The 27,587-nt window shown below is 39.0% G+C and overlaps 1 protein-coding gene across 1 annotated transcript in view; it reads right to left on the reverse strand.

Annotated features, from left to right (window-relative positions):
* Positions 1 to 27,587, reverse strand: part of tmem67 (transmembrane protein 67) — a 195,947-nt gene that overhangs the window by 109,153 nt on the left and 59,207 nt on the right. The window contains exons 7-11 of the mRNA XM_043688078.1: positions 27,525 to 27,587; positions 24,498 to 24,658; positions 18,082 to 18,190; positions 10,097 to 10,183; positions 2,840 to 2,905 (exon numbers count right to left, since the gene is read on the reverse strand). Coding sequence (XP_043544013.1) covers positions 2,840 to 2,905; positions 10,097 to 10,183; positions 18,082 to 18,190; positions 24,498 to 24,658; positions 27,525 to 27,587 — 486 coding nt within the window. The remainder of the gene's footprint in view (positions 1 to 2,839; positions 2,906 to 10,096; positions 10,184 to 18,081; positions 18,191 to 24,497; positions 24,659 to 27,524) is intronic.

Genomic DNA, 27,587 nt, shown 5'->3' on the forward strand with positions numbered 1-27,587 from the left:
CCTCTCCTCCCTGACCTATCACCTTCATCTCCTTCCCCACTGACCTATTGTACTCTATGCCACTCTCTCCCACCCCCCCCCTCCTCTAGCTTATCTCTCCACGCTTCAGGCTCTCTGCCTTTATTCCTGATGAAGGACTTTTGCCTGAAACATCGATTTCGAAGCTCCTTGGATGCTGCCTGAAGTGCTGTGCTCTTCCAGCACCACTAATCCAGAATCTGGTTTCCAGCATCTGCAGTCATTGTTTTTACCTCTCTGACCCAAAATCTGCTTTACTGGTCTTCTGAATTCATTCTAGGTAATTTTTAAACAACTTTATGTAAGATATCCCATTGCTTACTAGTCTCCCATTTTCCTCATACTTTACAGAATTTTAGAAAATGTGTTAATTTCTGGATCATGGTTAAGAACGTTACTTCCATTTTTAGGCACATTAATTGTCCTATTTCAAAAATCTATTAAATACATACAGGTATTAGGCAAAAGAAAAATATTTCGGGCTGTGCAAGGGTCAGAAAGGCAGGATATAAATGTAAGTTATGTTTTTATCTGCGCTTAAAAGTTAACTGGAGTTAACCATTTAAAGAGTAATTATGCCAAAGCATTTACAAAAGTTAGGCAATCTAGGGTTTGAAGTCTTAGGTCTATAAAACTAACTGAAGAAAACTGGGAAATAAATTTTGTGGTCTCTGACTGTAAATTGTGAAATCAGTTGCAAGGAAATTCTGCCAAAATGCCATGTTACAAATATAATTTTTTTCTTAAGAAAATGAAACAGATAATTCAGGAAATTACAGGACAGATTTTTTAAAATGAAATTCTTAGAATGCTATGAGAACCCATGATATTTTCCTAAATAGCATTTAGTGAAATATGCTTTAACTTGGATCAGTCAACAAAGATTTCTAAGAGGTATATGGGTAAGTAACTGATTTATTCTCTTGTTGGGACACACTTGAAAGTTGCTTGGTATTGAAGATGTAAATAGATGTACAACTATTCTATAGTGTAACAATTTTGGAACGTTATCATGTTATGCTACAATGCAATAGCTTATTCAGCAGATTTTTTTATTGATTTAAACTTGTAAAGACATTTAGTAAGTACTGAAGAAGCCATTCTACTGAAGAATGTTACCATTCTAAATAAGTTACATTTCCAGACTGGAGTTAAATTACATTTTAATTAATCTATGCTTAACTATTTTACAAAAAAGATAAATTGAAGCATAAAATGTACAAAATACTAAACTTAGAGTCATAGAGATGTACAGCATGGAAACAGATACTGTTTAGAAACGTAAGATCATAAAAAATGGTAACAGGAGTAGTTTGTAATAGCCTGTTGAGCATGATCTGCATGTTAAGAAATGGAAGATGTAACAGTAGGTTATTTGAAATTTCTGTCTGAATCTAAACTGAGAGAGTTAGCAGATAAATCGATGGTGGAAATAAAAGTAGGATTTCATAAGGAAGAAATACTCCAAGGGATAGCCAACATTTAGAATTGGTAGAAGAGAAATCTGAAATTGAAATATCACAACTGCAATGAGCTAAGACACAGTTAGAAATTTTAAAAAAACTTGAAGAGGAAAGGAAGAAAGAGTAAAGAGATACAGAATCAAGGAAGCTTGAAATGGAAAATGTTATGATCCCAACTGATGTTACTACTGGACAAGTAACTGCACAAATGCCAGGCAATGATCATCTCCAATAAGAGACAATAGAACCAGCATCCATTGACATTCAACGGTTTACCATCATTGAATCCCCCACTATTAACATCTTTAACATTACTCTTGACCAGAAACCTAACTGGCTAAACACAGTGGCTACAAGAGCAGGTCAGGTTCTAGGAATACTGTGGCAAGTAACTCATTTGCAGATTCCCCAAATCTATCCATCATCGACAAGGCCCAAGTCAGGAGTGTGATAGAATACTCTCCTTTTGCCTGGATGGATTCAGCGACAACAACAGTCAAGACGCTTGACACCATCCAGACATAGCAGTCCGCTGGATTGGCACCAAATCTTCAAGCATCCACTCCCTCCATCACTGATGTTCAGTAGCAGCAGTGTGTACTACCTCCAAGAAGCACTGCAGAAATTCACCAAAGATCCTTCGACAGGACTTTCCAAACGCATGGCCACTTTCACCTAGAAGGATAAGGGCAGCAAATACATGGGAACACCACCACTAGCAAGTTCCCCTCGAACCATCCTGACTTGGAAATGCATCTTCATTCCTTCATTGTCATTGGATCAAAATACTGGAATTCCCTGGAAATAGGGGTCATTGTTTAAAATAAGAAGTCGTGACATTTTGGAACTCTCTTCCTCAAAAGCAGGCATTATCTATGAATATTTTTAAGATGGAAGTAAATAGACTTTTGACAAGCAATGGAATGAAAGATTATTGGATTTAGGCAGGAATGTAGAGTTGAGGTCTTGTGTAAAGTTTTACAATGTTGCATCCTGTCAAATAACTTAGAAGATTCAAAAATTTATAACCATCAGTTCCCCTTTATGTATGATGTGAGTTACATCGTAAAAAAAATTAGTAAGTTTCTCAAGCACAATTTTCCACTTAAATAACCATGCTGACTCTGCTTACTCAAGTTTCGAAGTGCTATTACTGCTTTATTGAGAATGGGTTTCTTCATTTTCCTCATGTGTCGTATCAGACTAACTTGCCTGCAGTTCCCTCTTTTCCCTGTCTTTGATTTCTTTAAAGGTGGTGTTACAAGTCTAAAACAAATAAACTTCTATATCTCTATAGATTAAATATAGCATAAAAAGTTGGATATCATTTAGTAATGAATAGCATTAGTCCCACTCACTTGTTGCTGATACGTAATTCCAAAGACATACGCAGCATTCAGTTTAGCCATGGTATCTGGGCACAACTGTAAGGATGAACAATAAATAAAACATTTACTCTCATATCAAAATAAACTGTGGCTATGCTTAGACTGTAAGTATAGATAGACTTAAAACCTAGTAACTTAAAAACAAAAGACGTCTGATATATATATAAAACATATATATATATATTAATATTGTATCTCCTACTTAGATAGTTTGGAAACTGGAAATATTAGTGATGTGTTTTTCTTAATCTAAAGGAGAATCACAATATTTTACATGTATTAATGTGATGAAATAGGCCTCAAGGCAAATAAATAAGGACAACCCAAACTTATCTAGCATCTCCAAAATAATAAAATGTTCCTGTCTGTCTGAACAGCTTTATAGAACACAATATCACATCTAGCCACATCAGTGTTAGGTTGAATTTAGTCAGTAACCAATTACTGTAGTCTCAGTTAAGCATTAACTAGTTGTTAGCATGACTTATACAGTCATAGAGTCCTACAGCACGGAGACATGCTCAAACTGGTCCAGGCTGTCCAAAATGTCCATCCAGACTAACCTTATTTCCCTGCACGGTGTCCACATCCTTCTAAATCTTTCCTATCCAAATGCCTTTTAAATGTTGTGTAGCTCATTCTATATGCATATCATCCTCTGTGTAAAAATGTTGCACCTCAGGTCCCCTTTTATTCTTTCCCCTCTTACCTTAAACTAACACCCTCTAGTCCTCAACTTCTGGGAAAAAGACTGAGTGCATTCACCTTATCCATGCCTCTCATGAATGCCTCTCACCGGCACAGTGGCTCAGTGGTTAGCACTGCTGCCTCACAGTGCCAGGGCTCTGGTTTTGATTCCAGCCTCAGGCAACTGTCTGTGTGGAGTTTGCACGTTCTCCCCTTGTCTGCATGGGCTTCCTCCGGGTGCTCCGGTTTCCTCCCACAATCCAAAGATGTGCAGGTTAGATGAATTGGCCATGCTAAATTGCCCACAGTGTTCAGGGATGTGTAGGTTAGAGACAAATGTAGAGTAATAGAGTAGGATGGGATACTTTTCAAAGGGTCAGTGTGGACTTGTTGGGGCGAAGGGCCTGTTTCCATACTGAAGGGATTCTATGATTCTATAATCTAAATCTAAAATAAGATCCCCATTCTGCCCCACTTGGGAAAAAATCTTGTACCACAAAGCTGCTAACCATATCACTGGGAGACGTGTCCATTGCAGAAAGTATATGTTGAGAAGTCCAGACAAATCTGGGTCCAAAGTTCTAGTAGGCACTGAAGACTGAGAGATGGGGAGAAGGTGGGTATCAAAAGCAAGGGTGGAGGAGAACAAAGAACACAGTACATTACAGCGCAGTACAGGCCCTTGATGTTGCGCAGATATGTGCAACCAATCTGAAGCCCATTTTACCTATACTATTCCATTATCATCCATATATTTATCCAATTACCATTTAAATGTCCTTAAAGTTGGCAAGTCTACTACTGCTCCAGGTAGGGCATCCCATGCCCTTACTGCTCTGAGTAAAGAACCTACCTCTGACATCTGTCCTATATCTATCACCCCTCAATTTAAAGCTAAATCCCCTCTTGCTCGCCATAATGAGAAGAATAACTGGAGATATGTCTGTTTATCCCAGGGTAACTTTAAAAGAGATCATTTTTGCCCAACATCTGTCCGAAATGAGTAAGGCTGCAAGGCTCACTGACTGGCATGGACCATCCTCTTAAGTGACTTCCATAAATTGGTCATGTAGAAGTCTCAGCAGCCAAAGGGAGAATGAGATACCTGACAAAGCCTTTGTCTTCATTTGATTGATGTGGAGCTATGTACAGGCAGGTAAATGCTCAATTCAGCAAGACTCTTGCTGAATTTTGCATGCTACCCCATCCTCAAATTTGGCAGGGGAACACGGCTTGTGCCCGAAACGTCGATTCTCCTGTTCCCTGGATGCTGCCTGACCTGCTGCGCTTTTCCAGCAACACATTTTCAGCTCAGAACACATAATCCAGCCAACTAGGTGATGTGACCAAATGTTTGTTCAAAGAGATAGGTTTCAATGAGTGTCTTAGAGGTAGAACAGGAAGGATATTCCAGAATTTATGACAACAGAAGGCCTAGGCAATTCAAATCGAGGATAGTCAGTAGGTGAAGATAGTTTGGAAGCCTTTGGAGATTAGGGAGTAGATAGAGAAAAGGAAAGACATGGAGGAATTAGAAAACATGGATGGTTATTCTAAAATTAAGAAATTGCTTGAATTGGAGCCAAAGTAGATCGGTAAATAAAGCTGGATAGAGGTAAACAGGATTTGATTCAAATTAAGTCATGGTCAACAGCAATTTGAAGGACAGAACGTGGGAGACCAGACAGGATTGCACTGAGTAGTCAACAATGTGGATAACAAATGGTTAAATGTAGGCCATAAAGTCAGAGAGGCACATAGCATGGAAACAGACCATTCGGCCCAATTCATCCATGTGACCAGGTTTCTTAAACTGAACTATTTCCATTTGGCTGCTATTGGCCCATGTCCCAAGAAACCTTCCTATCCAAATGTTTTTAAATGCTAAAATTGTATTTACTTCTACAAATTCCCCTTGCAGCTCATTCCATATACACACCACCCTCTGTTTGAAAAAGTTGCCCCTTTTAAATCTTACCACTCTCACATTAAACCTATGTCCTCTAGTTTCGAACAGTCCTACCCTGAGGAAAAAACATTGGCTATTCACCTTATCTATGCTCCTCATAATTTTATGAACATCTATGAGGTCATCCCTTAGTCTCCTACACTTTATGGGAAAATGTTTAATCACCAGTGGAATGAAGAATCAATTGGAATACCGAAGGCTTATGGGAAGTGAAAATGTAAATAAGAGGAAGTATGAGAATAGACTAGCAATTAAATCAAAATCTGCAAGTTTTCAGCACAAAACCAGTAGGACAGTCATTAAAAGATGAGTATTGCCAATCAGAGAACAAAAAGGGGATTTACACATGGAGGCAAGGACATGGCTGAGGTGCTAAGTGAATACTTTGCATCTCTCTCAACAAAAGAGGGTGCTGTCCACGCCATGGTGTCACAGGAGGAAACTCCATAACTAGAACTAGAACTTCTTTTGCATTTTATGCCGCCTTTTGTACGATCGTGTGGTTTGTGCTGTCCATGTAGCACCTTGGTCCTGGAGGAACGCGGGCTCGTTTTTTACTGTATCAGTTGTATATGGTAGAAATAACAAATAAAATCTACTCTCTCTCGCTCTCTAGAAGGGTTCAAAATTATTAAGGAAGAAATCCTGGATAAATCGTTGGCACTTAAAGTTGATAAGACATGGTGCAACTAAGGATTTTAAAGAAGTGAAGATAGAAATTGTGGAGGCACTGGTCACTGTCATTCAGTCTTCCCTGGACATGGGGGAAGTGCCAGACACCCAGAGGATTGTAACATTACAACCTTGTTCAAGAAAGATTGTAAGGATAATTCCAATAATTACAGAATGATTAGTTTAACTTCAGCAGTGGGGAACTTCCAGAAACAATTAGTCGGGATAGAATTAGTAAGAGCATAAGACCATAAGAAGTAGGAACAGGAGTAACCTGCTCAGCCATTCAGTAGGATCATGGCTGCTTCAATATTTCTCACATCCACTTTCCTGCCTTTTCTCTTTCACCCTTCATTCCAATACTGATCAAGAATCTATCTCTCAGTCGTAAATATTCACAAAGACTCTCACCCCAGCTCTCTGTGGCAAGGAGCTCCAAAGACTCACAAGCCTGAGAAGAAATTCCTCCTCATCTTGGTCTTAAATTGTCACCCTTTTATCCCCAGATGCCCTCTGGTCCTAAACTCTCCCATGAGGTGAAACATCCTCTCAGAATTTACCCTGGAAAGGTCCTTAAGAATCCTATACGCTTCAATGAGATCATCTCTCATTCTTCTAAATTCCAATCTGTTTAGCTTTTGTTCTGATTTGGAGGTGCTGGTGTTGGACAAAGTTAAAAATCAAATAACACCAAGTTATAGTCCAACAGGTTGATTTGGAAGCACTTGCTTTCGGGGCGCTGTCTCTTCATCAGGACAACCATCTGATGAAGAAGCAGCGCCTTGAAAGTGCTTCCAAATAAACCTGTTAGACTATAGCCTGGTGTTGTGTGATTTGTAACTTTAGCTTTTGTTCAATAGACAATCCTTCCATATCAAGTGAACCATATCTGAACTGCCTCCAATGAATCAATATCTTTCCTTAAATAAGGGGATCAAAACTGCTCAAAGTACTCCAGATATGGTCTCAGCCAGCATCTTGTACAGTTGCAGTAAAACATCCTTCCTCTTATACACCAACTGCCTTGAAATAAGGGATGACATTCCAGTAGCCTTCCTGATTACGGGCTGCATCTGTGTGCTAGCTTTTTGTGTTTTGTGCACAAGTACCACCAAGTCCTGGTGTATTGCAGATTTGTACAGTTACTATGCTGTTTTTTTAAATAGCTTCCAAAATGAACAACATCACATTTTTCCAGATTATACTGGGTCAGTTGCAATCCCTGATCTGATCCCTGTGGATCCCCATTGGTAATCCCCGGAAAAAGCTGAATTGTTTGAGAAGAGTCAGCACAGATTACTAAAAGGGAGAATCATATTTAACTAACATGCTGAGTTTTTTTGAAGATATAACAGCAAGTATTTGATGAGGACAACATTGTTGATGTGGTATATTTCGATTTAGAAGGAATTTGATACAGCACCACACATCAAACTTGTGAAGAAAGCCAGAGTGTGAAAGGGATAAAAGCAACATGGATACAAATTTGGCAAACTGCGGAAACAAAGAGTAACAGTCAATGGATTTTTTTCAGGCTGGAGGAAGATTTGTGGTGGAATTCCCCATGGAGTTAGTATGTTAGTATTAGGACTTTTGCTTTTCCTGATATATATGTAAATGATCTGGAGCTTGGTATGCTGGGGATAATTTCAAAGTTTGCAGATGAAACAAAACTTAGAAAACTTGTAAACTGTAAGGAGGACAGTGTAAAACTCCCGAAATATATTAACAGGTTGGTGCAGTGAACGGATAGGTGTCAGAAAGAGTTCAATGCAGAGAAGTGTGAAATAGTGCGCTTTGGTTGTGAAAAACAATACAAAATAGGGTGCATGATTTAAAGGGGCTGCTGGAGCAGAGAGGCCTGAATGTGTATCTGTACAGGTCATTGAAGATAGCAAAACAAGTGGAGAAAGCAGTTAATAAAGCATACAGTGCACTTGGCTTTTTTATATTCACTTGTGGGACGTGTGCATCACTGGTTGGATCAGTATTTATTATCTGTCTCTAGTTGCCTTTGAGAAGATGGTGCAATTATTGAATTGCTACAGTCCACGTGGTGTACACTGTACAATAGTCTTACAATGCCATCAGAGTCCAAGATTTTGATATATTTCTAAGGATGGTGAATGGCTTGGAGGGGAACTTGTATGTGGTGATGCTCCCAAGGATCTTTTGCCCTTGTCATTTATCTGGAAGTGGTTGTGGGTTTGGAAGATGCTGTCTAAGGATCTTTGGAGAATTTCTTCAGTGTATCTTATGGATGGTACATACAGCAGCTCCTGAGCATCAGTGCTGGGTGGAGCATATGTTTGTGCATGTGGTACCAATCAAGCAGGCTGCTTTGTCCTGCATGTGTCAAGCTTCTTGAGTGTTGTTAGAGCTGCACTCAATTAGGCAAATGGAGAGTATTCCATCACATTCCTGACTTGCGCCTTATGATCGCGGACAGGAGAGTTAGAACATGAGTTACACACTGCAGTATTCCTAGCCTCTGACCTGCTCTTGTAGAAACCATTTATGTGATAAGTCCAGTTGAGTTTCTGGTCAATGGTAATCCTCAGAATGTTGATACTGGGGGATTACATGATTTTAATGCCATGAATGGTGGTGGATGGATTCTCAAGAATTGAAGATGGGCAATGCCTGGCCTTTACTCACTTTTATTGGCGATGGTGGAGTCTGGGACATTGACTGTAAGGTATATCAGATGAATAGTCTCTGAGCGCTTTCAATTTTGGCACTTGGGGTAAGAAGCTGTTTCAGTGTTGCCACTTCCTCAGTTGCCTAGGTTGATGCCAGTTTCATTTCTCTGTTAAGACTTTGCACTGATTATTACATGGCTTGCTCGACAACTTCAGAGCACAGTTGAGAGTCAACCTCATTGCTATGGATTGAGAGTCACATGTAGACCAGAGCATGTAAGATGGCAGTTTCTGTTCCTAAAGGACATTACTAACCTAAGACTACTTGGTCCAAGACCATTGCCAACCTCCCCCCACTCTCTTTCCCCTCCACCCTATATTAAAAGGACAGCGTATAAAAGGAGGTGATGTTGACTTGCACAGGGCACTTGTTCGACATCTGCTGGAGTATTGTGTAGAGTTGTGGGTATTAATATCATAGTAAAGATGTGAATTGTGTTGGACAGAGTGCAGAAATGATTTACAAAAATGGTTCTGGGAATGAGAAACTTCAGTTATGAGGACAGACTGAGGAAGTTGGAACTGTTTTCCTTGGACAGAAGAAGGCCGAGAGGAGATTTGATAGAGGTTTTTAAAATCATGAGTGTGGTGAATAAGTAGAAAGGAAGAATCTATTCCCTGTCATGAAAAAGTAGTTAGGGTATGGAATGCAATGTCTGGAAATGTGGTGGAGTTAGGTTCAATTCAGGTACTGAACAGAGCATTGGATTATTCTTTATATAGAAATGGTGTGCAGGGATATTGGGAAAAGGAAGGAGATTGATATAAGGCAATAGAACTGGTGTAGGCACTAGGGGCCAACTTGCCTCCTTCTGTAACAATTTTGCGATTCTCAATAAGGGTGAAGTTGGGCAATGTTCCAGTGAGCAAAAGGGAAGAATCGATGGTGGTGCAAATATGAGATCAGAACCTCTGCTCAGAGGTGAAATGTGAAAATAAGGATGAGAATAGATTGACTTAATCACACTGTTGCCAGCGAGAGAGATAGAGTGGTCAATTTGGAAGTGGCATGAATAGAAAACAATGGTTCCAGACTTCCTAATATTTAATAATTTGACAATTAACTATGATAAAATTTAACAAGAAATCAATGAGATAGTAACTAAGTGAGGTTTTGAGACTTAACGTTTGAAATTTAATAAAAAGTAAAGGTCATCCAAATAACACCTTATATAATAAATATTTTACAAAGATTACCTGTAGAGTGCTTCCAGTTACTTTTTCCCAATCAAGAAAATAGCCACGTGCATCAAATTTGGCAATAATAAACTGTAGTTCCATACGCTGTCAGCAGAAAAAGGTTAATAATAAAGAATAATTGTAATCATGGTTCACAGCATTTTCTTATATTTAAGTTTAAAGGTACCACACAATATAGACAACCATTTGGAAAAGTATCAGATGGTCAAATTAAACTACTAACATTTTGTGAAGGACATGACTAATCTAGCTGACTTTTCAAGTCAGGGAAAAAATGGTAGATTATAGCGTCTATGGATGGTATTTACAGAAACAATCAGAAGAAAGAGAAGATAAGATTCAAGATGATTAATACACTGCAACTGACCAGCTGAGATATTATTTATTAATTAAAAAATTGTGTACCTTCTCAGAACTGCAATTTAGCTTGTGTGTTTATCTTCAAATAAGAAATAATTGAAGCAAATATGGAAAACGCAGATTTTGTATTTCTGATCAATTCATACTTTTTTTTGGCAAAGCAAATGTTATGTTATACAGCAGGAATAACTCTCCAGCGAGAAAAGGTAAGCATGAGAGAGAAAAGAGGATAGCCTATTTTCTCCACCCTCCAACCATCAATGAGCCTAGTGTGCAATCTGATTAAATTTCTGTCTTCCACACTTGCTGCATGAAATAACTCAGGTCTCATTACCAGACTGTGAGTGAGCTATAGACACCTTCTATTTGTTTATCCATCATCCCATTATACGTATGAATTAAAATTGTCTCACCAGTCTTCACTAATTACATTAGCATAAGAAAAGGTCTTCTCAAGTTATAAATTGGAGAAACCTTTGAAAATTAGGACTAATCTTCACTTTCAGGGAATATAAAAGAACTGTGGAACATCTTGAAAGTGATCAGGGAATTTTACAAGGTCCATGCCTAAAATGATTCAATTAATCAATCCACAATCAAAAACAATTAACTTGAATCAATTTAAATGTGGTAACTTGCTGTGTACAAAGTCTGGGTGCAGGATAATGTTTCAAGTAACTGATTGAGTGAAATCCATCAAAGGTACCTGTAACATACTAATAATTCAATTAGTCTATTTAACCTCTTTTTTTTAAAGATGTTGTGTGATTGCATCAAGCTCAAAAAGGAAAAGATAGGATCCCATGTGCACAAGAAAATTTCCAAGTAGAAGTGAGCAAGACACCATTTTGGTGTAAGTATGTGAAGATACATGCCTAATGACCACTGGCAACACACAGAACAGGGTGATAACAACATGAGTCAGTAATAATGCTGATGTGTAGCCTTCACTTCACTTTCTGAATTTCACACTGAAGCTCTAACTTGATATTATATCAGAAAACGTTAAACAATATTTATTGCTTGCTTGTATTATTTAAAAGGATTATGAAGTCTCTGCAGGCTAGTTGCTGATGCTGTCTTATGCAATCATCAGCAAACATCTCCACCTCTGACCTCATGACAGAGACAGGGTCATTGATGAACCAACTGAAGATGTTTGGGTCTAGAGAACTATCCTGAAGACACCTGTAGAGAGGTCTTGAAGATGAAATGTTTGACATCCAATGACCACAACCAGTTTCCTATGTATTAGACATGACTTGAACGAGCAGAGAGATTTCCCCCAACTCTCACTGAAATTAGTTTTGCTCGGGCTCCTCAATACCATTCTCAGTCAAACACAACCTTGTTGTTAAAGGCAGTCACTTTCATGTCACCTCTGGAACTCGATTCTTGTCAATGCTTAAACCGAGGCTGTAATGAAGTCAGGAAATTAGTGGTCCTGGTGGTAGCCAGGGAGTGAGCATCAGTGGACAGATTATTGCTAACCAAGTGCTGCTTGAAAGTAGTTGATGATACCTTCAATCATTTTACTGATGATCGATAGTAGATCGGTGTATTCGTAATTGACTGAGTTGGATTTGTCCTCCTTTCTGTGTATGGGACATACCTAGGACATTTTCCACATTGTTTGGGGCAGAGCAATTTCTGGAGCACACCTCTTCAAATATTATTTTGAGGACTGGAGCCTTTACAGCATCCAGTGCCTTCAACTATTTTTTGACATATGTGAAGTGAGTTGAGCTAGCTGAAGACTGACATGTAAGAAGGTTGGGAACCTCTTGAGGAGGCCAAGATGAATCATCTACTTGGCACTTCTGGTTAGATATTATTACAAATGTTTCAGTCTTATCTTTTGCATTAATGTAAAAGCTCCTCCATCACTGAGAATGGGGATATTTGAGGAGCTTCCTCCTCCAATGAATTGCTTAAATGTCCACCACCATTCATGATTAGATAATGCAAGACTGCAGAGCTTCGACCTAATCCTTTGGTTGTGCAATTGCTTACCTGATCATTTGCTGTCAGTGCTGTTTAGCACACAGTACTCCTGATTTATAGTTTCACCAGGTTGACAACTCAGTTTGAGGTATGCCTGCTGTTGCTCTAGGTATGCCCATTTCTTTAGACTGGTTTGATGATAATGGTTAAATGGTTGTTATGCTGGGCCATAACATTGCAGATAGTGTTAGATCACAATTCTGCTTCTGTTGGTGGCCCACAGCACCTCAAGGATGCCCAATCTTGATATGATGGAACAGTTGGAACTCTATCCTTCATTTAGCATGGAGCTAGTGCCACACAACACAGTAGAAGGTATCCATCTTCACAACTCTGAACTCATGAACCTCTAATGTTTTTGCACAACTCACTCCCTTTCTTGTCTTCTGCAGACACCAGCAGCATCCTAATAACAGCTTCCCAAAGGCCAGCCTGGCCAGCCACCATTTCTTTCTTCACCTTTGAACACGTAGCCACATATTACTCTGAATGAACACTGGCAAGGCTAGCTCCTGCAGAAAGTTCCACTTTTACTTCGAGTTATACAGATAAAAGATTCATCTTCTGCAACAAGCATTCCAAACTTCTATTTTCCAAGTAATACTTACAAAAAAAACAAAAATATGAATAACAGGAACCGCTTGCCTTTCAACTATCACTAAATTTACGGTCAATGAATGATGGTTTCACCAAACTCCTCAACAATGTGATCAGTCAGCAGTTGCAATATGCATAAATGACAGTCTCCTACTGTAGTTTTCAAATACAGTAGGAGATGGAAAGTTCTGACAATGAGCACCATGGGATGCCACTACATGGATCTTTAACCTTTGTTTGATTTATTTAGATTTAAACTCTACAATTCATGCTGAATACAAACAGTAAAATATTGTAAATGAGGGAGGAACCAGCCCCAACCTCCAAATGATCTAAGAAAGGTGGCTGGGGCCCATGTGCAGCATATGAGGCCTTACAGTATATGTATGATCTGTGGACTGCAGGTGACATTTCATAAGTCACAGAGATGGTGGGATTAATTTGTAACAATCAATGTCATGGTCAGGATTCCTTGTGTCCAGGATTTGTAATCTTCATGTTGATTACTAGCTTATTGCTTAGTGATGCCCAACATTGTTATGCACTGCCTTTCCTCAATCGTAGCCAGGGTGACCTTTGATGACCACACACTGGTGCAGTAGTTCATGCCTCCAATGCTCTATCATCTTCCATCTTCCATTGACTTATATTGAGTTGCGCTTCTTCACATTAACTCTTCTACATACCAACAGGTTAGTTTTTGATTGAAGTCCTTGGAATGCAAATCAGTCAGTTGGGGATCAGTTTGAGATCCAAGTCATCTTTAGTCAGGCCAGTCCTCTCAAATCAGTTCAGACATAGGCCTCAGTAAGTCCTGGGGACAAGAGGGTTCTCAAAGGCCACTGATATGGTGAGAAATTTGGAGAAGTCTGAAAGCTATTGCTTCCAAAGCTGTTGTCTATAAACTGGCTTTCTGTCATCACTAAAAGGTAAGGCAGTACAGAATTACTGTGAACCTGTAAGTTCTGAATGAAGCAGCAATGTAAAAGGTAAGGTAAAGCAGAAATGCTGAGGACAATCAGCTGCTGGACTATAAACTGGCTTTCTGTCATCACTAAAAGGTAAGGCAGTACAGAATTACTGTGAACCTATAAGTTCTGGATGAAGCAGCAATGTAAAAGGTAAGGTAAAGCAGAAATGCTGAGGACATCCAAGTAAGTGCAAAATGAGTGAGTGCTCAGAAAACAACATAAGAGCCCAGAGATGCACTTTGTTCTAATGTATAAGACGGTACCTGGCCATGTATGCAAAGTGGCCTGGCACCACGTTGTAATGAAAGATTTTAGTGAGCTCTAAAATTCAGTATTCAAAGTGGTGAATTGTGTTATAAGTGAGCTTGAGATGTACCTACATGATATGACAAAGCTAACACTTTGCTCATGCCAAAATTTGTAGCTAGTGAAGTGCTGATAGACACTGTCTATGGAAATGTTGGAGAATGTAACTACAGATGAGCAATAAATGCTGACTTTGCCAAGAGATATCTGCATCTCATGAATGAATTTTTAAAAATTGTCACTGGATAGTTTCTCTCCACTGCCTAGTAAAATGGCAACCTGCATATTGCCCTTGCAGTTCAATAACAAGATTACCATATAAAAGGTTGTCTTTTAAAATGTTTTGCAGAAAGTCAAGTGTTTTGTGTTGACATCAAGAATCTAATTTTCCATTGTTACTGCATTTTATAAACATAGGAACAGGAGTAGCCATTCACGCCCTCAGGCCTGTTCCACAATTCAATGAAACCATGGCTGATCTGTGGCCTAACTCCAGATGTCTGTTTTTGGCCCATAACTCTAAATACCTTTGCTTAACAAAAAATAATCTATCTCATATTTAAAATTAACAACTGATATAGCATCAACTGCCATTTGTGGAAGATACTTACAAATCACACTAGCCTTTCTAACATTTCTCCTGAATGATTTTGCCCAAATGTTTGGACTTTGCCCGTAGTTTTAGAATCTCCAACCAGTCAATATAGTTTACCTTTACCTACCCTGTCTCTTTTCCTGTTAGTATCTTGAAGACTTTGATCAGATCACCCCTTAACCTCCTAAATTCTAGACAAAACAGGCCTAATTTGTCTAACCCCTGGTCATAATGTAACTGCTGAAGTCCTCAATCGTGTAGAGACTCCCATGATTTTCAGTGAAACAATTTCAAGTAAACCATAGATTACCATAGAAGTTAATGCTAATGCTAGGATTATGTTCCTCTGCACCTTTCCCATCTGGCAAAAAAAGCAATATATTGTGTCGCGTGTGTATAACGCTATGCATTGTTAGTTGAAGTAGATTGTAAAATACATTATTACATCACAAAAGCAATACAATACATGGCAAAATCATTATTTCCTTGCAGTAATATCGCCATAGGACCAGTCTCTCATTAGAGAGAGAGAGAGAGAGAGCGAGAGAGCGAGAGAGCAAGAGAAAGAGAGAAATGACTGGTGTTAGTGTAACCTGAGGGTCATCTGTGATTGGGTGACATTGAGAAGATACAACCTTTCACGGCAACTGCGTTTGGTGAGGAATCATGATTACACTGTTGATTTTACTCTGCATGGCAAACCAGCTCCCAACATGATTTGGAGATGCCGGTGTTGGACTGGGGTGTATAAAGTTAAAAATCACACAACACCATGTTGTAGTCCAACAGGTTTAATTGGAAGCACTAGCTTTCTGAGTGCTGCTCCTTCATCAGGTGGTTGTGGAGTATAAGATTGTAAGACACAGAATTTATAGCAAAAGTTTATTGTGTGATGTAACTGAAATTATACATTGAAAAAGACCTGGATTGTTTGCTAAGTCTGTCATTGGTTAGAATGACCATGTTGGTTTAATTCTTGCTGCTTCATTCAGAACTTATAGGTTCACAGTAATTCTGTACTGCCTTACCTTTTAGTGATGACAGAAAGCCAGTTTATAGTCCAGCAGCTGATTGAGCGACTGACCTCCCTCTTTCCCCACTCCCTCACAGCACAGTATTTTTTAAAAAACTTAAAGAACTGCAAATCCTAGAAATCAGAACCAAAACCAAGCAGGTCTGGCAACATCTGTGGAGAGAAAACAGAGTTAATATTTTGGGTCCAGTGACCCTTCAGTACTGAACCTGAAACTTTAACTCTGTGTTTTCTCTGCAGGTCTGCCAAGACCTGCTGAGTTTTTTTCAGCAATTTCTGTTTTTGTACATTATTTTAATATTGACAAGGTGATTTCTAGTGGAAGTTGATCATTACAGGTAGAAATTAAAGAACTTGAACAATGTTTACTGGCCAACATCTGACACTAGACTGAGCCCAGGATATCAGACTCAGTTCAAAATAGGACCCAGCATCCAAGAGCCAGATGTGAAGAATAGATCCTAGAACTAGGGTAAGAACAAAGTGCAGTTTAGAAGTCAGTGACAACAGAGACTGAGGCCAAGGACAGCAGGTCAGGAGCTTGTTCAAGGCCAGGAGCTTGTTCAATGCCAGGAGCTTGTTCAAGGCCAGGAGCTGGTTCAAGGCCAGGAGCTTGTTCAAGGCCAGGAGCTTGTTCAAGGCCAAGAACTGGTTCAAGGCCAGTAGCCATTTCAGAAGCTGGGGCAGAAAATATCCTGGAAACCTACTGGAAGACATAGCAAAGCAGCTGAAGTTCCCAGTTGTTGTACTGGATACTGGGGAACTTTAAAAGTAAGAAAACAGAGTGGGAATGGGAGATAATAAATGAGAGAACTGGCACAAACACTAGTGAAAAGGACATTTTTCCTAACATAAATTAATAATCTGGGTCTTGGTGTGCAGGGGACAATTTCAAAGTTTGCAGGTGACACAAAACTTCGAAATATTGTAAACTGTGAAGAGAAGAGTATGGAACTCCAAAAGAATTTTGACAAGTTGGTGATATGGATGGATGGGTAGCAGCTTCGATACTCGTAAGTGTGATGTGATGCACTTGGTAGGAAGAACATTGAAAGACAACATTAAATGCTAAAGGGGTTACAAGAGCAGAGGAACCTAGGTATATATGTACTTAGATCATTGATGGTAGCAGGTAGGTGGACACCAGTTCATTAAGCATACCTGTCTTCAGCTTTATTAACAGGGACATACAGTACCAGAGCAAAGAGATATGTTGAACTTGTATGAGATCTTGTTAGGCCTCGGCTGGAGTTGTGGGCACAGTTGTGGGCACCACATTTTTGGAAAGATGTGAATGCACTGAAGAGAGTGCAGAAATAACTTACAAGAATGGTTCCAGGAACAAGAAACTTCAATTACGAGGATGAATCGAAGAAGTTGGACACTTCTCCTTTGAGAGAAGAAGGCCGAGACAGCATTTGATAGAAGTTTTCAAAATCATGAGTAGGTTGGTTGGAGTAGATATTTAAAGCTGATCCCTTTCATAAAAGGTTTTCACACAAAACATGGAAATATGGAATGCACTGCACTGAAATATGGAGTCAGGACACTGGCACTAGATAATAATGCTTATTTGAACAGTTAATGCAGGTATGATGGGCCAAATGGCCTCTTTCTGCACCATAACAATTGCGGTTCTGAGGTGTGAGACCAGATTATGGATTAATACAGAAAAACTTGTGACTAGAGAAAAACTTACAACATTAAATGGATATATTGAAACTATTTTATGAACAATGTTAATATGAAACAAAATTATACAACATTACACAAAGATTTAATGCACTGTGCTTCTAAGCCATGTATTTTCAGGGTTAACTTTTTATGTCTTTACAGTGTTATCACTAATGGCATGTACTAGTAAATACTTTTGACAAGGGAATCATTATAATCCACTATGTACCAGCTACGTTTAAACATTAAAATCCTTACTCCTTTTCACATTGTCATGATAATCTGTAAGTGACTTTAGCTTTGCAAAAACCAGGTTTTGGAGCCGGTAAATCCTTATTATTTACTGCTCAATATATAAGGAACTTTATTTTAATTTCCTTTCATGCCATTTTGACTCATCAACGATCAAATTTACTAAAATTAAAAAAACTGATATACTAACTTGAAATGTCTTGAAATAAAATACTGTTGGAAATGGATCTTGATGAAAAGTTCTGGGTGCTAAACCATCTGTGTGGCCTTCATAGTACAACCAGGGCAGATTCCTACGCCTGAGAAAAGATCATTTTCAATGCATTTGTTACAAATAAGCAGGCTTCCACTGCTAAAGGGCATGAGTAAACCAGATCAATTCTTACATGCTAGTGTTATGGTCTTTATAGAGATTTACTTCCAACATCAAACTTTTAAAATTAATCTATTGATTAAAACTTACCCATTGCAATAGTAAGGGCTGGAACCTATACCCTTGGTGCACTAGCCAGGCCGAGATTACTAGCATAGTGATATCACCATTATGTCACCAGCTACCTACCAGAAACCTAACTAAGAAAACTATAAACTTATCAGTCTGGAAAAAGTATTAAAATTCATAAGTAAAGAATAAGAAATATGGTCTAAATAGAGATAGCCAACACAGGTTTGTAATATAAAAGCTGAAAACGCTGGAAATATTCAACAAGTCAGTTAGCATCTGTGGAGAGAAAAAAAAAAACAGAATAACAATTCTGGAACAGAAACAGAAATTGCTGGAAAAACTCAGCAGATCTGGCAACATCTACAGAGAGAAAGCAGAGTTAACATTTTGGATCCAGTGACCCTTCTTCAGAACAATGTTTCTGGCCCAGGCTTTATCCATCTATTTGTGAGCTATGTGAAATATTCCGCATGCTGGAATCCCTGAGAAACCAACAGTATTTTAAAAGATATTTGAAATTCCAAAGAACAATTTGAAGGAATCAGGACAAAACTTTAAGCCTGAAGCCCTTTTATGAAACAAATAAACCACAAGTAATGGTGACTAAACTGCTCAGCAGATGACTAATACTCTTTTTTTTGATGGTTGAGTAGGCAAGACCTATAATCATTGGACTTTCAAATAGTGAGAGGCAATTTTATTGAAAGATACAAGTTTCTTAGGGAGGACTGATAGGAAAGAGAGGTGGTGTCTGCTTGTGGAAGTGCCAACGATCAAAGGCAATATCTCAAGGTGATTGCCCATTTAAGCCAGAGAGGAGGAAGAATGTTTTGTCTCAAAGTGTAATGAGCCTGTGAATGTTTTTTTACCCTAGAGGGTTGTGATGAGGCTGGATGAAGTATATTCACAGCTGAGACACAGAGATTTGTGATCAACATAAAAATTGCATGTTATGGGGAAAAGGCAGGAAAATGAAGTTGAGGATTACCAGATCAGCTATTTTCTCATTAAATGATGAGCTGAATAGCCTACTCATGCACCTACAACTTCTTGTCTTATGAACTGTATTATTGTCAGGGGAATTGGCATGGACATGATAGGCTGAATGGCTTTCCTGAATGCCATTCATGACTCTGGCTCTTTTCTCTTACTAATTGATGTTCCCTTTAGTTTCTACAGTGCTTTGGTTACAGATATTATATTCTTATAACATTCTATTAAGTAATCACTCATGCTGTACAAAAGGTAGATTTTACTGCATTGTTGTAATATATTTACATATAGTTAGATACAGTTAGTTGCTAGAAGCATAAAGTGTAGCACATGCAGTTCTCAATGTTCCTTAAGTGAGCCATAAGTTAATCATAATTTGAACTCGTTTTAAACATGCAAATTTGATATACCTGTTTGCATTCAGCTCTTAAAGTAACTGGTTCAAGCTCCATAACAATTTTAAACACAATGAGGTGCCATAAGATAATCATAATTTTAACCCATTTTAAACATGCAAACTTGATACACCTGTTAGCATTCAGATATTAAGGTAATAGTTTCAAGCTCCACATCAGTTTTAAATAACATTTTTGAAAGGGCTAAAACTGTTGCTAATGAGTTCAGTGATCATTACATGCCATGTAAAAATTGGTCATTGGATGTGGTGATCGCTGGCTCTGCCAGCATTTATTGTCCATCCCTAATTGCCCTGAAGAAGGTATGGTGATCTATCTTCTTGAACTGTTTTGGTTCTTGGATTGTGCCTGCTTTTGTCCTTCTAATTGGTAGAGGTTGTGGTTTTGGAAGGCACTGTTAAAGGAGACTTGGTAAGTCACAGCAGAGCATCTTGTAGCTCCCAATCTAAACTAGTTCCACCTGCCTGCATTTCGCCCATATTCCTCCAACTTTTCCTATTCATATACTTGTCCAAATGTATTTTAAATATTGAAACTGCACCGAAATCCAAAATCTTTGGCAGTTGATTCCACACACTAACCACTCTTTGTATAAAACAGTTGCCTCTCATGTCCTTTTTAAATCTTTCACCCCTCAACTTAAAAACATGCACCCTAATTTTGAACTTACTCACCTTAGGGAAAAGACATTTCCTATTCATCTTATCTATGCCCCTCATGATTTTATAAACCTCTACAAGGTCACCTATCAACCTGCTACGCTTCAGTGAAAGCTGATTTTTATAACTCAAACTCTCAACTCCTGCCAACATCCTGGTAAATCTTTATGAACCCTCTTCACTTTAATAATATATTTCCTATAACAGGACGACCACAACTGCAGAAGTACTCCATCCTGTATAGTCTCAACTTCCAGTATAATCTCAACACAATGTCCCAAATCGTACACTCAAAGGTCTGAACGATTTAAGCAAGAGTGTCACAAAGGCCTTCTTAATCATCCTGATTTATCATAGAACCCATAGCCTTTAATCTACTCTTGTAGCCACATTATTACATGGCTCATCCAATTTAGTTTAAGGTCTCCTCGGGGTGTTGATAGTGGTAGAATCAGAAATGGCAATGTCATTGAACATCATGGGCCGATGGTTAGATTTTCACTTGTGCAGATGGTTACTTCTTATTTGAAAGTATAGCATTAGCACGGAGCATTGAGATTAGCTGATGATTATCATGATTAAAAACGAATTGCAGATTCAGCATTTAAATGCTGATTAGAAACTATTTCAGTTGAGCAGTCTCAGTGCACTCACGGCCACTGAAAATGTGGAGTTAGCTGGAAACAAGCAGCAGCACCTGAACATAGGAGTAGTAATAAGCCATTTAACGTCATGAGCCTTCTCCATCAGTCTGGATTATGGCTGATCATCTGCCTCAATGCAATATTTACATATTATCTCCATATCCATTGATATCATTCATAACTAGGGTGGACTCTTCCCAGGTCAAAACAATGACTGCAGATGCTGGAAACCAGATTCTGGATTAGTGGTGCTGGAAGAGCACAGCAGTTCAGGCAGCATCCGAGGAGCAGTAAAATTGACGTTTCGGGCAAAAGCTGAAACTCCGATTTTACTGCCCCTCGAAAGCTGCCTGAACTGCTGTGCTCTTCCAGCACCACTAATCCAGAACCTGGACTCTTCCCAGTCCAGAACAATGTGGACGTTGGTGAGAAAATTGGGAAAATTGTGTGAGAGTGGCAAAAATGAAATTCACAACATTTAAAGCAAGTGTTGAATTGCAAGTTGAGAATCTCACATTGTTGAGAGGCCCTATTATACCCACAAACATCTGTGAGAAGGGTTTCATTCATGGCCACCACCACCATAGGCTCAATGGGGAACAGGCAACATGATGGTTAGCATGGCTAAACTATAGGAATGGGGTTCAAGAGATGTAGTTGTAATTCAAAGTGGTGCATGGAAACATTGTAAAGCTCAATACTGATAAGATCAACGGGGAGTGCCAGGAAGAAAGGAAGCAGAGGTTCTGGAAAGAGTCTTGGTTACCAATCCATCAATCTCTCTCTCTTGAACTTATTAATGACTGAGTTCTCACAACTCTCTCGGATGAGAAATTCCAAACATTCACCACCCTCTAAGTGAAGTTCCTCCTCAGCTAATTGCAAAATGGCTTGCCTTTTGTTCTGAGATTATGTCCTTTAGCTCCAGAGTCTACAGCCAAGAGAAACCTCCTTTTCTATGTATCTCAATTCCTTAAGTTTATATGAGATAACTTCATTCGTCTAAACTCCACAGATTACAGTCTTCTCTACCTCTCTTTGTAGGACAAGAAACAGATTCTTGCAGTAGCTAGTCCTGCTCTGCCTAATTTCACGTCTTCCTCACATTCATTCTGCAGACCAAGGGGCTTGCAACAAGATGGCTAAACAAACATTTTACCTGGTGATTTGTATAAGGTGTTCAATGAAAGGGAGTAGCATGATATAATTAAACAAAAGAACTGCGGATACTGGAGATTCAAAACAAAAGCAGAAATGGCTGGCAAAATTCATTGGGTCTTCAGTATCTATGCAGAGAAATCAGAGTCAATGAAGAGCTCTGATGAAGAATCACTGCTCTCAAAACATTAACAGTGCACCATAACTCTCCTAATGTTTATTAAAAGTTCTGTTGAAATCTCTAGTAGGAACTGAACAGGAAAAAACAAGTACACTGGTAATTAAAGCTCAAGATAGTCTGCAATTCAATTGTTCCAATCAGCTTGATGCTTTTCAGAAAGTACATTAAGTTAAGCACTTCAAATCAAAATATTCTGCAGTCAGTTTATTGAGGTAATCAGCCCCTTATCAACTCTCCAGATGGTCACTCCTGCAAAGCTCCCAGTGGCATTTTTCACTAAACCTGAGTTACACTGATGTGGAGGTGCTGGTGTTGGACTGGGGTGGACAAAGTCAAAAATCACACGACACCAGTTTGTAGTCCAAAAGGTTTATTTGAAACCGCAAACTATAACCTGGTGTCGTATGATTTTTGACTGAGTTACATTGGTATTTCAATTTTCCTTAACCACCTTAAAGTTTCTTTAGTAGACTCTTGTAGTGCAGTGCTAGTGTCCCTACCTCTGAGCCAGCAGACCGGATTCAAGTCCCACCTGCTCCAGAGACATATAATAATATCTCAGGTGATTAGAAAACATCTCAAACTTCTTCAGTGCCTGAAGTACTACAGTGCAGTTTTAAGGACTGGCCATGAACGAATAAAGGTAAGTCAAGTTATAGTTTATTCACATGGACATAATTTTAAACAAATGCAGTTGGTGAATATATTTCAAAACATATCAGTAAAATGGACTGATTGGTGATTGGAAAATAGTTTGAAACAGGATATTGACAACAAAATTTTCAGTTAGGGTTTTGAGTTTGAGGTAATGAAGAGTTGCAGATGGGGGGTCAATTTGGAAAGGAATAAGCAAGTCAAAAGTTAATCATAGTGTCAGTAGCGAAGTAACTGAAGTATGAAGGGATGCCAGCAATGCTGCAGAGATTGAACTGATTAGTTTGTAAATGCAGAATTTAAGATCACCTCAAGTTAAACAGGACAGGAAACCAAGATTGCAAATAATCTTAATAGCTAATAGCCTGAAAGAAAAGATGGATAGTTTCAGTGCCAGAAGTGTGGAGTTCTTAGGTGATATATTCAAACTTCCCAATGTTGAGCAAAAAAAAGTTGTGATTCATCCAGGACTTGATGCCTGACAAATAATCTGATACTATAGAGATATTTGAGAGGGAGATCAGGCTAGATGTTAGCGTATATGTGAAAGCTGATCCCATGCCTGTGGATTATTTCATTAAGAGGTAGCCTATTAAAATGTGTCTGACCTACTGGCAACGTTAGCATCAGTATTCTCCTTTAATATTACACAGAAAACAAAAAAGCAGATAATATAAAAGTAAAATATAATATGAAAGTAAAATATTATGCATACTGGATATCTGAAATAAAAACAGAAAGTACTGGAGAAAATCACCTGTTCTGGCAGCTTCTGTAGAAAGAGAAAAACACTATTAAAATTCAAGTTCAATGATTTCTTCAGAACTGAAGAAGAAAGATAAGACCATAACAGATAGAAGCAGAATTAGGACATTTGGACAATCAAGTCTGCTCTGCAGGAAAAGATAGTGCAGATGCTACAATCTGTGCTGAAAACAAAAAATGCTGGAAATCACGGCAAGTCAAGCAGCATCCTTGGAGACAGCAAGCTAATGTTTTGAATCTAGATGACTCTTCATCAGAGCTGTTGAAGTGTTAGTTTGCTCTTTCTCTACGGATGCTGCCTAACTCACTGTGATTTACAGCATTTTTTGCTTTCAGTGAAGTCTGCTCTGCAACTTGATTATAGCTGATATATTTCTCAACCTGATTCTCCAGCCTTCTCCTCATAACCCTTGATCCTTTTACCAATCAAGAACCCATGTATCTCTGTCTTCAAGACACTGTCTTAAACATCTTCCAAAGAAGATTCTGGAGAAGCGCTATTGGACTCGAAATGCTAACCATTTTTCTCTCTTTGCAGTTGCAATCAGACCTGCCGAGTTAATCTTGCAATTCTTATTTTATTTAACATGCTGAATCCCAGAAAAACACATTGATTTTAATACATCATCTTATTTGATGATCAAAATGCTGACTATTCAATGTCAGGCAAAGAAAAATTCTTCCAACTTACCAAGAAGATACTGAATGGGTAATTCCAAGGTGTACAGTATTTTTATGTATTGTTTGAAAAAGTCCACAAGCATCATTAGGTGGTGCTTCAATGTTTATTGAATTCATTGTCATGACACACATGTTTCCCAAAACCTGGCAAGCAGTCAGATTTGCAAATCTCTGAAAATATAAACATAGAAGTGTGAAGTAAAACAATAAATTTTTGAATGAAAGGGAATCACCATTAATAGATCCAACTTACTAAAATTTCACTTATTTCATTAGACTAATTAATGACACAGTGAATAAAATGAAACTTAACACTTACTGTGTCTGATGTAGGTGTACGATACTAAACATATTTAATGGATTTTTTGGCTATTTTAACCAGATAATTTTAAAATATTAATGTCTCTGCTGAAATAGCAAACAAAGGAACATTATACAAAGTAAGCTATAGTTCGTACATTGCAGCTTTTTTCTTACTTTGTCAGAATTTATTTTAAGTGTCTATCCAAACAAAAGTTTAGAAGTTTCAATAGCTTGATATTGAATTCAAAAGCTTTGCTATTTAAAACAGGATAGTGAAGAGAGCTGAGGTTGTTGGTGGAGAGATTTCCACCAGGGAATCCCCTTATGTTTTACTAAAATTAATAGAACCTGTCTTTTAAACATTTTTCTTCAAGGATTCTTGACAACCAGCCTGATGGAGGGGCAGGTTACCTGTTGGGGGATAAACCTGTGATAGAAGATCACAGGGAGCTGCAGAGCAGAGGGAGGAAAAGATTGGAGGGCTATTAGAAGTGGATAGTGAGAGAGAGGTTATGGCGACTGGGTTGGTTCAGTTGGGGTGGGAGATGGAGGGAAGACCAAAGTCAGACTCCATATTGATGTTAAATAAAAACTGAAAGAACTGTGGATACTGTAAATCAGAAGCAATAACAGACATTGCTGGAAAATCTCAGCAGGTCTGGCAGTATCTGTGAAGAGAAATTCAGAGTTCATGTCTGGAGTCAACTGACCCTCCCTCAGAACTGTGAATTGCTGCTGCAGAAGTGTGTGAGCTCAGATAGATTTTTTGGTTTCTCAGGAAGGCAAGGGATATGGTGAGGGGATCTGGGAAATGGAGGTAAAGCCCAAGATCAATACGCTTTAAATTAACAAACAGAGCAGGCTTGAGGAAAGATCACTGGACCCGAAACTGATTTCCCTTCACAAATGCTGCCAGACCTGCTGAGCTTTTCCAGAACTTCTGTATTTGTGTCTGATTTACAGCATCTGCAGTTCTTTTGGTTTTTATTAAGTGCAGCAGGCTTGATTGGCTTTGTACTTGGGAAGTCATGTCTCACAAACTTGATGGAGTTTTTTGAAGAAGTAACAAAGAAGATTGATGAGGGCAGAGCAGTAGATGTGATCTATATGGACTTCAGTCCGGCGTTCGACAAGATTCCCCATGGGAGACTGATTAGCGAAGTTAGACCTCATGGAACAAAGGGAGAACTAGCCACAGGGTGGTGGTGGAGGGTTGTTTTTCAGACTGGAGGCCTGTGACCAGTGGAGTGCCACAAGGATTGGTGCTGTGTCCTCTACTTTTTGTCATTTACATAAATGATTTGGATGTGAGCATAAGAGGTATGGTTAGTAAGTTTGCAAATGACACCAAAATTGGAGGTATAGTGGACAGCGAAGAGGGTTACCAGAAGGGCCAATGGGGTCAGAAGTGACAGATGGAGTTTAATGCAGATAAATGCAAGATGCTGCATTTTGGGAAAGCAAATCTTAGCAGGACTTATACACTTAATGGTAAGGTCCTAGGGAGTGTTGCTGAACAAAAAGACCTTGGAGTGCAGGTTCATAGCTCCTTGAAAGTGGAGTCGCAGATAGATAGGATAGTGAAGAAGGCCTTTTGGTATGCTTTCTTTTATTGGTCAGAGTATTGAGTACAGGAGTTGGGAGGTCACGTTGCGGCTGTACAGGACATTGGTTAGGCCATTGTTGGAATATTGCATGCAATTCTAGTTTCCTTCAGAAAAGGGTTCAGAAAAGATTTACAAGGATATTGCCAGTGTTGGAGGATTTGATCTATAGGGAGAGGCTGAACAAGTTGGGGCTTTTTTCCCTGGAGCGTCGGAGGCTGAGGGGTGACCTTACAAAATTATATCTGGTCAGCGTGGACAGGTTGGACCGAAGGGTCTGTTTCCGTGCTGTACATCTCTATGACTCTATATGGTTGACGCTTGTTCGCATTTCTGGTATTCTTGTGTTTGTGAGGTTAGGAACAAAGAAGAAGTTGGAGGCTCTGTCGACCTGGAAGAGTTGATGTTCTTAATGGACACGAAGGATCACGGAGTTGAAGAGATGTCAGAAGTTGAGAGTTGAATATTGAGAGTTGAATATTGTGGAAGGATGAGATAAATCAGATTGCAAGTGGGGTGGTATTAGATATCATGGGGAAGATGTGCAAAAGATCACAGGGTGAGTCTGGTATTGTGGATGTGGGGTTAGGGAGGGATAGCTGGGAATTGTAAGTGATCACAGTGGTGGTGGAGACTACAGAGATGGGATAGCAAGAAATCGCTGGTGAGGCAGGGGTGGAGTTGGAGATTGCTCAGGTTCAGAAAGATATGGTTGGGAGGGGGCGTACACATACTCAGTGCTTTGGAGGTTTGCTTGCAGAATGGACTGATTACTGGATCTATAATGAGGTAAACTTGGGTCAACAGGAAATACTCCTATTCTCACTGGCCTCAAGCAGCATTGTAAATGTGTTTGATGTTTGCATCAGACCTTTTTTGGCTTCTTTTCCTGCTGGATCTGAAAATTCAGCCTCCATTGGTTAGCAAAAAAATCCTGTCAAAAGGGTGGCAGGAATCCTTCGGTAAAACTGTTACTGGCTGTTCCCAGACTGAAAGGCAGACGATTGACACACTTAGTGATCCAGAATCCACTTTTACAATATGATGTGTCGGAGGCAGGTTGGAATTAGGTTTGAGGTTTCAAAATGTTAAAGTTAAAATTCTGCCGAAAATATTTTCCTGGAACTTACCAAACACGAAATAGCTGATGCTTTCAAGTTGTTGGCAAACCAGGCAGATGACACTATTAAATT

Source organism: Chiloscyllium plagiosum, chromosome 4 (genome assembly GCF_004010195.1).
Source record: "Chiloscyllium plagiosum isolate BGI_BamShark_2017 chromosome 4, ASM401019v2, whole genome shotgun sequence".
Lineage (NCBI taxonomy): Eukaryota > Metazoa > Chordata > Chondrichthyes > Orectolobiformes > Hemiscylliidae > Chiloscyllium > Chiloscyllium plagiosum.